Raw genomic sequence first — 13,745 nt, forward strand, 5'->3', positions numbered from 1 at the left:
ATAGAAAGGGTGAGGTAAGGCACCAATGGACATAGAAAGGGTGAGGTAAGGCACCGCCGGACATGGAAAGGTTGAGGTAAGGCACCGCCGGACATAGAAAGGGTGAGGTAAGGCACCGACGGACATAGAAAGGGTGAGGTAAGGCACTGATGGACATAGAAAGGGTGAAGTAAGGCACCAATCGACATAGAAAGGGTGAGGTAAGGCACCAATGGACATAGAAAGGGTGAGGTAAGGCACCGCCAGACAGGGAAAGGGTGAGGTAAGGCACCAATGGACATAGAAAGGGTGAGGTAAGGCACCGCCAGACATAGGAAGGGTGAGGTAAGGCACCAACGGACATAGAAAGGGTGAGGTAAGGCACCGCCGGACATGGAAAGGGTGAGGTAAGGCACCAATGGACATAGAAAGGGTGAGGTAAGGCACCACCGGACAGGGAAAGGGTGAGGTAAGGCACCAATGGACATAGAAAGGGTGAGGTAAGGCACCGCCAGACATAGGAAGGGTGAGGTAAGGCACCAACGGACATAGAAAGGGTGAGGTAAGGCACCGCCGGACATGGAAAGGGTGAGGTAAGGCACCAATGGACATAGAAAGGGTGAGGTAAGGCACCACCGGACATGGAAAGGTTGAGGTAAGGCACCGCCGGACATAGAAAGGGTGAGGTAAGGCACCGACGGACATAGAAAGGGTGAGGTAAGGCACTGATGGACATAGAAAGGGTGAGGTAAGGCACCGACGGACATAGAAAGGGTGAGGTAAGGCACTGACGGACATAGAAAGGGTGAGGTAAGGCACCGCCGGACATGGAAAGGGTGAGGTAAGGCACCAATGGATATTGAAAGGGTGAGGTAAGGCACTGACGGACATGGAAAGGGTGAGGTAAGGCACTGACGGACATGGAAAGGGTCAGGTAAGGCACTGACGGACACAGACAAAGGGTGAGGTAAGGCACCGCCGGACATGAAAAGGGTGAGGTAAGGCACCGACGGACATAGAAAGGGTGAGGTAAGGCACCGCCAGACATGGAAAGGGTGAGGTAAGGCACCGCCAGACATGGAAAGGGTGAGGTAAGGCACCGCCAGACATGGAAAGGGTGAGGTAAGCCACTGACAGACGCAGACAAAGGGTGAGGTGAGGCACCGCCAGACATGGAAAGGGTGAGGTAAGGCACTGCCAGACATGGAAAGGGTGAGGTAAGGCACCAATGGACATAGAAAGGGTGAGGTAAGGCACTGACGGACATACAAAGGGTGAGGTAAGGCACTGATGGACGCAGACAAAGGGTGAGGTAAGGCACTGACGGACATAGAAAGGGTGAGGTAAGGCACGGACGGACGCAGGCAAAGGGTGAGGTAAGGCACTGACGGACACAGAAAGGTAGACAAATGGTGCAGGCGTAGAGCTGTTCAGCAGGACAGAAGCAAAGAGTGGATCTTCTGTTCAGAAGTCTGACCGCCACGCTGTGGTGCTGCTGTTGGCCAACCCTCTGGAGATGTCACAAATTCAATATGTAAAAGAATAATACATTTGAAGAAGCCTTACGCCAGCATCGCGGGCAGCACTCTCCATCAGGGATGGTAGCGTTGGTGCAGGGCATCAAGGGGCAGGACACCTTCCGGCAAATGGTGGCAGAATTCTGCAAAAAAAGAGTAAATGTAGAAGGGAATGTCTAAGGCGCCTTCTGCCATCATGGCAGCCACTCACCAGAACTGATCTTTAAAGCTAAGGACCTTGAGGCGCCTGCGAGCTGGAGCCGAAGTAGAATAATGCACAGCACAGTGACTCCAGAAAGATTCACGCTGCAAAACGGAACTTTGAAGCTAAGGACCTTGAGGCGCGTGCGAGCTGGAGCCCAGGTTATAGGTCTTCTCGTCCTACAGGAGGCACGTGCAAGCTCGAGGCTATCCATAATTTGCCTCCTCCTAGAGGAAGCACATGCGAGCCCAAAGCTATCTATCCCTGGTCTCCTCCTACAGGAGACCCGTGTGAGCACGAGGCTACCCATCCCTTGACTCCTAGAGGAGGGAGAGGTGAGCTCGAAGCTATCCATCCTTTGTCTCCTCCTAGAGGAAGCACATTCAAGCTCGAAGCTATCTATCCCTTGTCTCTTCCTTGCAGAAGCACATGCAAGCTGGAAGCTATCTGTCCTTTGTCTCCTCCTAGAGGAACCACATGCGAGCCCGAAGCTATCCATCCTTTGTCTCCTCCTAGAGGAAGCACATTCAAGCTCGAAGCTATCTATCCCTTGTCTCTTCCTTGCAGAAGCACATTCAAGCTCGAAGCTATCTATCCCTTGTCTCCTTCTAGAGGAGGCACAAGCAAGATCGAAGCTATCCGTCTCTTATCTCCTCCTACAGGAGGCACGAGCGAGCGTGAGGCTACCCATCCTGTGCCTCCTCCTAGAGGAGGGAGAAGTAGAAGGAGGCAAGGGACGGATCACCTCAGACTTACCTCTCCCTCCTCTAAAAGGAGACAAGCAAAGGATAGCCTCAAGCTCGCTTGTAACTCCCCCAAAAGGAGACAAGGGGTGGAATAGCCTCGGTCTCACCTATGCTTCCTCTAGGAGACAAGGGAAAGAATACCATCGAACCCACTTGTGCTTCCTCTAGAAGGAGGCAAGGGACGGATCACCTCAAGCTCACTTCTCCCTCCTCTAAAAGGAGACAAGCAATGGATAGCCTCAAGCTCGCTTGTGCCTCCTCCAAAAGGAGTCAAGGGGTGGAATAGCCTTGTGCTCACCTATGCTTCCTATAGGAGACAATGAACAGAATAGCCTCAAGCTCATATGTACCTCCTCTAAAAGGAGACAAGCAACGGCTAGCCTTGAGTTCACCTATGCTTCCTCTAGAAGGAGGCAAGGGATGGATAGCCTCATGCTCGCTTATCCTTCCTGTAGAAAGAAGCAAGGGACTGAGCGCCTCGAGATCACTTCTCCCTCCTCTATAAGGAGACAAGTGATGGAAAGCCTCAAGCTCACCTATGCTTCCTCTAGGAGACAAGTGATGGAAAGCCTCAAGCTCACCTATGCTTCCTCTAGGAGACAAGTGATGGAAAGCCTCAAGCTCACCTATGCTTCCTCTAGGAGACAAGTGATGGAAAGCCTCAAGCTCACCTATGCTTCCTCTAGGAGACAAGGGAAGGAATAGCCTCAAGCTCACGTGTGCTTCTTCTAAAAGGAGACAAGTGACAGTTCGTCTCAAGCTCACCTATGCTTCCTCTAGAAGGAGATGAGCAACAGATCGTCTTGAGCTCGCCTAAGCTTCTTCTAAAAGGAGACAAGCAACGGATCGCCTCGAGCTCGCCTAAGCTTCTTCTAAAAGGAGACAAGCAACAGATCGTCTTGAGCTCGCCTAAGCTTCTTCTAAAAGGAGACAAGCAACGGATCGCCTCGAGCTCGCCTAGGCTTCCTTTAGAAGGAGACAGACGATAGATAGCCTCGAGCTCGCCTATGCTTCCTCTAGGAGGAGACATGGGATGGATCGCCTTGCACTCACTTCTCCCTCCTCTAAAAGGATACAAGGGAAGGATAAGCCTCAAGCGCGCGGTGCTTCCTCCAGAAGGAGACAAGCGATGGATAGCCTCGAGCCTATGCTTCCTCTAGAAGGAGGTCAAGCCTATCCCATCTCTTGCCTCTACACAGAGAAGGTACACGCAAGATCGAGTCCAGTGACTCGTAAGATGGGGGCTTGAGGACACCGCACCGCCCCACTGCGCACTCCTCAGCATCACCTTTATTTCCCTCATTTTTCACCACTGCCACCCCCAGCATGATTGGCTCTCACTGTCACCTCATCTGGTGGGTAACTCACTAAGCAGCGCATGGGCCTCTGAGCCGGGGTCTCACCTGGCAGGTACACTCTGTGCAGCTATCGATGGTCCACTCCTCACGGTTCTTGTGCAGAATGCCGTTGTGCATACAGAGCCCCGGGCTGACCTGGACCACCCGGGCGATGAGTTCATTCTCTTCAGTCTAGGAAACAAACAGGAGGCGGTGAGTGAGGCATGTACAGGTCTGGACACTGTTTGTGTTTTACTATCAGTAAAGACTCCCTGTTATCTCAGTAAAGACTCACCATTGGTGTTTTACTCTGAGTCAAGACTCACCGTTGGTGTTTTACTCTCAGTAAAGACTCACCGTTGGTGTTTTACTCTTCTTTAAGACTCACTGTTGGTGTTTTACTCTCAGTAAAGACTCACTGTTGGTGTTTTACTCTTAGTTAACGCCTTAACCGTGGCGTTTTTTTCACCGCGGTGGGCGTTCTAAAGGATGGGCGGCAGCACTGGGGAGGCAGTGCGGCCGTCGGCCAACGGCCGACAGAAGCACGGAAGAAGTTAAGACTCATCGTTGGTGTTTTACTTTGAGTAAAGACTCACTGTTGGTGTTTTACTCTTAGTTAAGACTCACCGTTGGTGTTTTACTCTTAGTTAAGACTCACCGTTGGTATTTTACTCTCAATAAAGAATGACTGATGGTCTTTTACTCTCAGTAAAGACTCACTCTTGGTGTTTTGCTCAATGTGAAGCTCACCGTTGTTGTTTTACTTTCAGTAAAGAATCACCGTTGGTGTTTTACTCTTCGTTAAGACTTCACTGTTGGTGTTTTACTCTTAGTTAAGATTCACTGTTGGTGTTTTACTTTTAGTTAAGACTCACCGTTGGCGTTTTATTCTCAGTAAAGACTCACTATTGGTGTTTTACTCTCAGTAAAGACTCACCGTTGGTGTTTTACTCTCAGTTAAGACTCACCGTTGGTGTTTTACTCTTAGTTAAGACTCACTGTTGGTGTTTTACTCTTAGTTAAGACTCACTGTTGGTGTTTTGCTCTTAGTAAAGACTCACCGTTGGTGTTTTACTCTTAGTTAAGACAAACCGTTGGTGTTTTGACTCAGTTAAGACTCACTGTTGGTGTTTTACTCTTAGTTAAGACTCACTGTTGGTGTTTTGCTCTTAGTAAAGACTCACCGTTGGTGTTTTATTCTTAGTTAAGACAAACCGTTGGTGTTTTGCTCTCAGTTAAGACTCACTGTTGGTGTTTTACTCTTAGTTAAGACTCACCGTTGGTGTTTTACTCTCAGTAAAGACTCACTGTTGGTGTTTTGCTCTTAGTAAAGACTCACCGTTGGTATTTTACTCTTAGTAAAGACTCACCGTTTGTGTTTTACTCTTAGTTAAGACAAACCATTGGTGTTTTGCTCTCAGTTAAGACTCACTGTTGGTGTTTTACTCTTAGTTAAGACTCACTGTTGGTGTTTTACTCTTCGTTAAGACTCACCGTTGGTGTATTACTCTCAGTAAAGATTCACTGTTGGTGTTTTACTCTCAGTAAAGACTCACCGTTGGTGTTTTACTCTTAGTTAAGACAAACCGTTGGTGTTTTGCTCTCAGTTAAGACTCACTGTTGGTGTTTTACTCTTAGTTAAGACTCACTGTTGGTGTTTTACTCTTAGTTAAAACAAACCGTTGGTGTTTTGCTCTCAGTTAAGACTCACTGTTAGTGTTTTACTCTTAGTTAAGACTCACTGTTGGTGTTTTACTCTCAGTAAAGACTCACTGTTGGTGTTTTACTCTTAGTTAACGCCTTAACCGTGGCGTTTTTTTCACCGCGGTGGGCGTTCTAAAGGATGGGCGGCAGCACTAGGGAGGCAGTGCGGCCGTCGGCCAACGGCCGACAGAAGCACGGAAGAAGTTAAGACTCATCGTTGGTGTTTTACTTTGAGTAAAGACTCACTGTTGGTGTTTTACTCTTAGTTAAGACTCACCGTTGGTGTTTTACTCTTAGTTAAGACTCACCGTTGGTATTTTACTCTCAATAAAGAATGACTGATGGTGTTTTACTCTCAGTAAAGACTCACTCTTGGTGTCTTGCTCAATGTGAAGCTCACCGTTGTTGTTTTACTTTCAGTAAAGAATCACCGTTGGTGTTTTACTCTTCGTTAAGACTTCACTGTTGGTGTTTTACTCTTAGTTAAGACTCACTGTTGGTGTTTTACTTTTAGTTAAGACTCACCGTTGGCGTTTTATTCTCAGTAAAGACTCACTATTGGTGTTTTACTCTCAGTAAAGACTCACCGTTGGTGTTTTACTCTCAGTTAAGACTCACCGTTGGTGTTTTACTCTTAGTTAAGACTCACTGTTGGTGTTTTACTCTTAGTTAAGACTCACTGTTGGTGTTTTGCTCTTAGTAAAGACTCACCGTTGGTGTTTTACTCTTAGTTAAGACAAACCGTTGGTGTTTTGACTCAGTTAAGACTCACTGTTGGTGTTTTACTCTTAGTTAAGACTCACTGTTGGTGTTTTGCTCTTAGTAAAGACTCACCGTTGGTGTTTTATTCTTAGTTAAGACAAACCGTTGGTGTTTTGCTCTCAGTTAAGACTCACTGTTGGTGTTTTACTCTTAGTTAAGCCTCACCGTTGGTGTTTTACTCTTAGTAAAGACTCACCGTTGGTGTTTTACTCTTAGTTAAAACAAACCGTTGGTGTTTTGCTCTCAGTTAAGACTCACTGTTAGTGTTTTACTCTTAGTTAAGACTCACTGTTGGTGTTTTACTCTTCGTTAAGACTCACCGTTGGTGTATTACTCTCAGTAAAGACTCACCGTTGGTGTTTTACTCTTAGTTAAGACAAACCGTTGGTGTATTACTCTCAGTAAAGATTCACTGTTGGTGTTTTACTCTCAGTAAAGACTCACCGTTGGTGTTTTACTCTTAGTTAAGACAAATCGTTGGTGTTTTGCTCTCAGTTAAGACTCACTGTTGGTGTTTTACTCTTTGTTAAGACTCACTGTTGGTGTTTTACTCTTAGTTAAAACAAACCGTTGGTGTTTTGCTCTCAGTTAAGACTCACTGTTAGTGTTTTACTCTTAGTTAAGACTCACTGTTGGTGTTTTACTCTTCGTTAAGACTCACCGTTGGTGTATTACTCTCAGTTAAGACTCACCGTTGGTGTTTTACTCTTAGTTAAGACAAACCGTTGGTGTTTTGCTCTCAGTTAAGACTCACTGTTGGTGTTTTACTCTTCGTTAAGACTCACCGTTGGTGTATTACTCTCAGTAAAGACTCACTGTTGGCGTTTTACTCTGAGTAAAGACTCACCGTTTGCTTTTTACTCTCAGTAAAGACTCACTCTTGGTGTTTTACTCTTAGTTAAGACAAACCATTGGTGTTTTGCTCTCAGTTAAGACTCACTGTTGGTGTTTTACTCTTAGTTAAGACTCACTGTTGGTGTTTTACTCTTCGTTAAGACTCACCGTTGGTGTATTACTCTCAGTAAAGATTCACTGTTGGTGTTTTACTCTCAGTAAAGACTCACCGTTGGTTTTTTACTCTCGGTAAAGACTCACTGTTCGCGTTTTACTCTCAGTAAAGACTCACCGTTGGTGTTTTACTCTCAGTAAAGACTCACCGTTCGTGTTTTACTCTTAGTTAAGACTCACCGTTGGTGTTTTACTCTCAGTAAAGACTCACCATTGGTGTTTTACTCTCAGTGAAGACTCACCGTTGGTGTTTTGCTCTCAGTAAAGACTCACCGTTGGTGTTTTACTCTCAGTGAAGACTCACTCTTGGTGTTTTACTCTCAGTAAAGACTCACCGTTGGTGTTTTACTCTCAGTGAAGACTCACCGTTGGTGTTTTACTCTCAGTAAAGACTCACCGTTGGTGTTTTACTCTCAGTGAAGACTCACCGTTGGTGTTTTACTCTCAGTAAAGACTCACCGTTGGTGTTTTGCTCTCTGTCACGACTCACCGTTGGTGTTTTACTGTCAGTAAAGACTCACCGTTGGTGTTTTGCTCTCTGTCAAGACTCACCATTGGTGTTTTACTCTCGGTAAAGACTCACCGTTGGTGTTTTACTTTCGGTAAAGACTCACCGTTGGTGTTTTACTCTCAGTAAAGACTCACTGTTGATGTTTTACTCTCAGTAAAGACTCACTGTTGGTGTTTTACTCTCAGTAAAGACTCACCGTTGGTGTTTTGCTCTCTGTCAAGACTCACCGTTGGTGTTTTACTTTCGGTAAAGACTCACCGTTGGTGTTTTGCTCTCAGTAAAGAATCACCGTTGGTGTTTTTCTCTCAGTAAAGACTAACTGTTGGTGTTTTACTCTCTGTTAAGACTCACTGTTGGTGTTTTACTCTTAGTTAAGACAAACCGTTGGTGTTTTGCTCTCAGTTAAGACTCACTGTTGGTGTTTTACTCTTAGTTAAGACTCACTGTTGGTGTTTTACTCTTAGTTAAAACAAACCGTTGGTGTTTTGCTCTCAGTTAAGACTCACTGTTAGTGTTTTACTCTTAGTTAAGACTCACTGTTGGTGTTTTACTCTCAGTAAAGACTCACTGTTGGTGTTTTACTCTTAGTTAACGCCTTAACCGTGGCGTTTTTTTCACCGCGGTGGGCGTTCTAAAGGATGGGCGGCAGCACTAGGGAGGCAGTGCGGCCGTCGGCCAACGGCCGACAGAAGCACGGAAGAAGTTAAGACTCATCGTTGGTGTTTTACTTTGAGTAAAGACTCACTGTTGGTGTTTTACTCTTAGTTAAGACTCACCGTTGGTGTTTTACTCTTAGTTAAGACTCACCGTTGGTATTTTACTCTCAATAAAGAATGACTGATGGTGTTTTACTCTCAGTAAAGACTCACTCTTGGTGTCTTGCTCAATGTGAAGCTCACCGTTGTTGTTTTACTTTCAGTAAAAAATCACCGTTGGTGTTTTACTCTTCGTTAAGACTTCACTGTTGGTGTTTTACTCTTAGTTAAGACTCACTGTTGGTGTTTTACTTTTAGTTAAGACTCACCGTTGGCGTTTTATTCTCAGTAAAGACTCACTATTGGTGTTTTACTCTCAGTAAAGACTCACCGTTGGTGTTTTACTCTCAGTTAAGACTCACCGTTGGTGTTTTACTCTTAGTTAAGACTCACTGTTGGTGTTTTACTCTTAGTTAAGACTCACTGTTGGTGTTTTGCTCTTAGTAAAGACTCACCGTTGGTGTTTTACTCTTAGTTAAGACAAACCGTTGGTGTTTTGACTCAGTTAAGACTCACTGTTGGTGTTTTACTCTTAGTTAAGACTCACTGTTGGTGTTTTACTCTTCGTTAAGACTCACCGTTGGTGTATTACTCTCAGTAAAGATTCACTGTTGGTGTTTTACTCTCAGTAAAGACTCACCGTTGGTGTTTTACTCTTAGTTAAGACAAACCGTTGGTGTTTTGCTCTCAGTTAAGACTCACTGTTGGTGTTTTACTCTTAGTTAAGACTCACTGTTGGTGTTTTACTCTTAGTTAAAACAAACCGTTGGTGTTTTGCTCTCAGTTAAGACTCACTGTTAGTGTTTTACTCTTAGTTAAGACTCACTGTTGGTGTTTTACTCTCAGTAAAGACTCACTGTTGGTGTTTTACTCTTAGTTAACGCCTTAACCGTGGCGTTTTTTTCACCGCGGTGGGCGTTCTAAAGGATGGGCGGCAGCACTAGGGAGGCAGTGCGGCCGTCGGCCAACGGCCGACAGAAGCACGGAAGAAGTTAAGACTCATCGTTGGTGTTTTACTTTGAGTAAAGACTCACTGTTGGTGTTTTACTCTTAGTTAAGACTCACCGTTGGTGTTTTACTCTTAGTTAAGACTCACCGTTGGTATTTTACTCTCAATAAAGAATGACTGATGGTGTTTTACTCTCAGTAAAGACTCACTCTTGGTGTCTTGCTCAATGTGAAGCTCACCGTTGTTGTTTTACTTTCAGTAAAGAATCACCGTTGGTGTTTTACTCTTCGTTAAGACTTCACTGTTGGTGTTTTACTCTTAGTTAAGACTCACTGTTGGTGTTTTACTTTTAGTTAAGACTCACCGTTGGCGTTTTATTCTCAGTAAAGACTCACTATTGGTGTTTTACTCTCAGTAAAGACTCACCGTTGGTGTTTTACTCTCAGTTAAGACTCACCGTTGGTGTTTTACTCTTAGTTAAGACTCACTGTTGGTGTTTTACTCTTAGTTAAGACTCACTGTTGGTGTTTTGCTCTTAGTAAAGACTCACCGTTGGTGTTTTACTCTTAGTTAAGACAAACCGTTGGTGTTTTGACTCAGTTAAGACTCACTGTTGGTGTTTTACTCTTAGTTAAGACTCACTGTTGGTGTTTTGCTCTTAGTAAAGACTCACCGTTGGTGTTTTATTCTTAGTTAAGACAAACCGTTGGTGTTTTGCTCTCAGTTAAGACTCACTGTTGGTGTTTTACTCTTAGTTAAGCCTCACCGTTGGTGTTTTACTCTTAGTAAAGACTCACCGTTGGTGTTTTACTCTTAGTTAAAACAAACCGTTGGTGTTTTGCTCTCAGTTAAGACTCACTGTTAGTGTTTTACTCTTAGTTAAGACTCACTGTTGGTGTTTTACTCTTCGTTAAGACTCACCGTTGGTGTATTACTCTCAGTAAAGACTCACCGTTGGTGTTTTACTCTTAGTTAAGACAAACCGTTGGTGTATTACTCTCAGTAAAGATTCACTGTTGGTGTTTTACTCTCAGTAAAGACTCACCGTTGGTGTTTTACTCTTAGTTAAGACAAATCGTTGGTGTTTTGCTCTCAGTTAAGACTCACTGTTGGTGTTTTACTCTTTGTTAAGACTCACTGTTGGTGTTTTACTCTTAGTTAAAACAAACCGTTGGTGTTTTGCTCTCAGTTAAGACTCACTGTTAGTGTTTTACTCTTAGTTAAGACTCACTGTTGGTGTTTTACTCTTCGTTAAGACTCACCGTTGGTGTATTACTCTCAGTTAAGACTCACCGTTGGTGTTTTACTCTTAGTTAAGACAAACCGTTGGTGTTTTGCTCTCAGTTAAGACTCACTGTTGGTGTTTTACTCTTCGTTAAGACTCACCGTTGGTGTAATACTCTCAGTAAAGACTCACTGTTGGCGTTTTACTCTGAGTAAAGACTCACCGTTTGCTTTTTACTCTCAGTAAAGACTCACTCTTGGTGTTTTGCTCAATGTGAAGCTCACCGTTGGTGTTTTACTCTCAGTAAAGAATCACCGTTGGTGTTTTACTCTCAAAAAATGCTCACCGTTGCTGTTTTACTCTCAGTAAAGACTCACCGTTCGTGTTTTACTCTCAGTTAAGACTCACTATTGGTGTTTTACTCTCATTAAAGACTCACTGTTGGTTTTTTACTCTCGGTAAAGACTCACTGTTCGCGTTTTACTCTCAGTAAAGACTCACCGTTGGTGTTTTACTCTCAGTAAAGACTCACCGTTCGTGTTTTACTCTTAGTTAAGACTCACCGTTGGTGTTTTACTCTCAGTAAAGACTCACCATTGGTGTTTTACTCTCAGTGAAGACTCACCGTTGGTGTTTTGCTCTCAGTAAAGACTCACCGTTGGTGTTTTACTCTCAGTGAAGACTCACTCTTGGTGTTTTACTCTCAGTAAAGACTCACCGTTGGTGTTTTACTCTCAGTGAAGACTCACCGTTGGTGTTTTACTCTCAGTAAAGACTCACCGTTGGTGTTTTACTCTCAGTGAAGACTCACCGTTGGTGTTTTACTCTCAGTAAAGACTCACCGTTGGTGTTTTGCTCTCTGTCACGACTCACCGTTGGTGTTTTACTGTCAGTAAAGACTCACCGTTGGTGTTTTGCTCTCTGTCAAGACTCACCATTGGTGTTTTACTCTCGGTAAAGACTCACCGTTGGTGTTTTACTTTCGGTAAAGACTCACCGTTGGTGTTTTACTCTCAGTAAAGACTCACTGTTGATGTTTTACTCTCAGTAAAGACTCACTGTTGGTGTTTTACTCTCAGTAAAGACTCACCGTTGGTGTTTTGCTCTCTGTCAAGACTCACCGTTGGTGTTTTACTTTCGGTAAAGACTCACCGTTGGTGTTTTGCTCTCAGTAAAGAATCACCGTTGGTGTTTTTCTCTCAGTAAAGACTAACTGTTGGTGTTTTACTCTCTGTAAAGACTCACCGTTGGTGTTTTACTCTGAGTCAAGACTCACCATTGGTGTTTTGCTCTCAGTAAAGACTCACCGTTGGTGTTTTACTCTCAGTAAAGACTCACTGTTGATGTTTTACTCTCAGTAAAGACTCACCGTTGGTGTTTCACACTCAGAACAAACCCACTGACCTGCTGTTGATGAGGACTAAGCTTCGAACCCCACGGAAGACTCACCACTTTGCGAACATTGTCCTGAAGTGCCCGGACCATGGTGCGCAGTCCCTGCAGCTCCATGAACATGTTGCTGAGTTCATCGCACGAGAAGCCGCACACCGCCTGTAGGTCCTTGGTTTTGTGTCCAATGAAGTTGGTGCGGATGGCCGGGCTCGAACCGTTCACAGGGTTGTCCAAGGTGATGACTGCACTTGTGACTGAAACAAGGGAGAGAATAAGAATTGAGGACCTGGGGTGAGAAAAAGGACTCGTAGAGTAGTAACAGAAGCAGCCCATCAGGATGCGGATCGAGGGCCCTAGAGGAACACTTTCCTGAGGTCTGGTGGGGGCCCTCAGGGACTCCTCCATGAAGAGTTGTTAGGCCGTAGCGTGAAAAAGAAGTGCACAGTAAACTACTTAGTGGGAAAAGCACTATTTTACGTGATGAGACCTCGATTGGTTAATGGGATCACTGCAGAGGTCTGTGCGGTACAAGAGCGTCACAGAACTGAGGGCCACATGTAGGTAGCCAAATACCGGTCGGTAACGGCCAAAAATCGGTAAATTTGCCGTTACCGACCGGTATTTAGCTTTTTTTAATGTAGGTGGGTATAAATAAGTATTTGGTAGTTTACCGATTCAGTAATTTAAGGAATCGGTAAATTACCGAATCCTTAAGATACCGAATCGGCAAATTACCGAATCCTCAATGTAGGGAGCACTCAAGTGAGTGCATTTGTGATCAGAGTATTCGTTATTTACCACCAACTACAAGTTCGTGGTAAATATCGAAAACTATTCAAAAAGCAAATTTGTGCTTTTTGAAAAGTGCGATGTGGCAGACATACATGCCCTTAGGGCATGTATGTCTGCCACATGTGCACACATGCACGATTCAGGCGTACAACAGGGTGTCAATGTGACACCCTGCCACCCTTTAATATGTTCCCTCCATTACCGATTCGGTATTTACTGAATCAGTAAAACCGAATATTACCGATTCGGTAAAATTTACCAAATTTTTCTCTACATACTATTTACCGATTCTGAAATACCGAATCGGTAAAATCCGGTATTTTGTGTCTGTGTCAAAGTCTAGAGGCTTCGGAGCAGCCGTTGCATTTGGTGATGAACTAATCGCACGCGTTCCAGCGTCTTTCGGGAGCGAGCACTCTCGCGAGAGTTGGTTCTTTGGCTCTGTGTCCGTCTCTCGGCTTCACAGCTCAGGAGACCCAACACCCCAAGGGCTGCATGAACTGCTCAGTATGGTTGTTTTTTAACAAAAAGTATGAGAAATAACAAGCACTGGCATGGGGGTCCCCATAGATCCCACCCACTTCGACCTCTGTTTACATGCAGATGTCCTGTCAGGTGGGGTTTGAGGGAGGGGCGGGGGGGGGGCGCATTCAGAGCCGTTATAGTTCAGACCCCTGGGACCACAAAGTAACCCCCCAGGAGAAAGAGGAGATGGGCGAGATGAGTGGATACCGTCAATGAAGGTGGCGGAGGGGGGGGCTCTGTGGGAGATACTTCAATGGACAGACAGACAGACAGAAGCAGCTTCGGGGAACATTGCCCGAGGAAGGGGCGTGGTTTGGAAGCTTGCCTATTTTTAAAGGACC

General features: G+C 44.9%; 1 protein-coding gene across 2 annotated transcripts in view; it reads right to left on the reverse strand.

Annotated features, from left to right (window-relative positions):
* Positions 1-13,745, reverse strand: part of THBS1 (thrombospondin 1) — a 75,172-nt gene that overhangs the window by 29,448 nt on the left and 31,979 nt on the right. For both annotated transcript variants that reach the window (XM_078659338.1, XM_078659339.1), the window contains exons 5-7: positions 12,145-12,341; positions 3,848-3,973; positions 1,546-1,639 (exon numbers count right to left, since the gene is read on the reverse strand). In XM_078659338.1, the coding sequence (XP_078515464.1) occupies positions 1,546-1,639; positions 3,848-3,973; positions 12,145-12,341 (417 nt within the window). The remainder of the gene's footprint in view (positions 1-1,545; positions 1,640-3,847; positions 3,974-12,144; positions 12,342-13,745) is intronic.

Source organism: Lissotriton helveticus, chromosome 9 (assembly GCF_964261635.1).
Source record: "Lissotriton helveticus chromosome 9, aLisHel1.1, whole genome shotgun sequence".
In the NCBI taxonomy this organism is placed as follows: domain Eukaryota; kingdom Metazoa; phylum Chordata; class Amphibia; order Caudata; family Salamandridae; genus Lissotriton; species Lissotriton helveticus.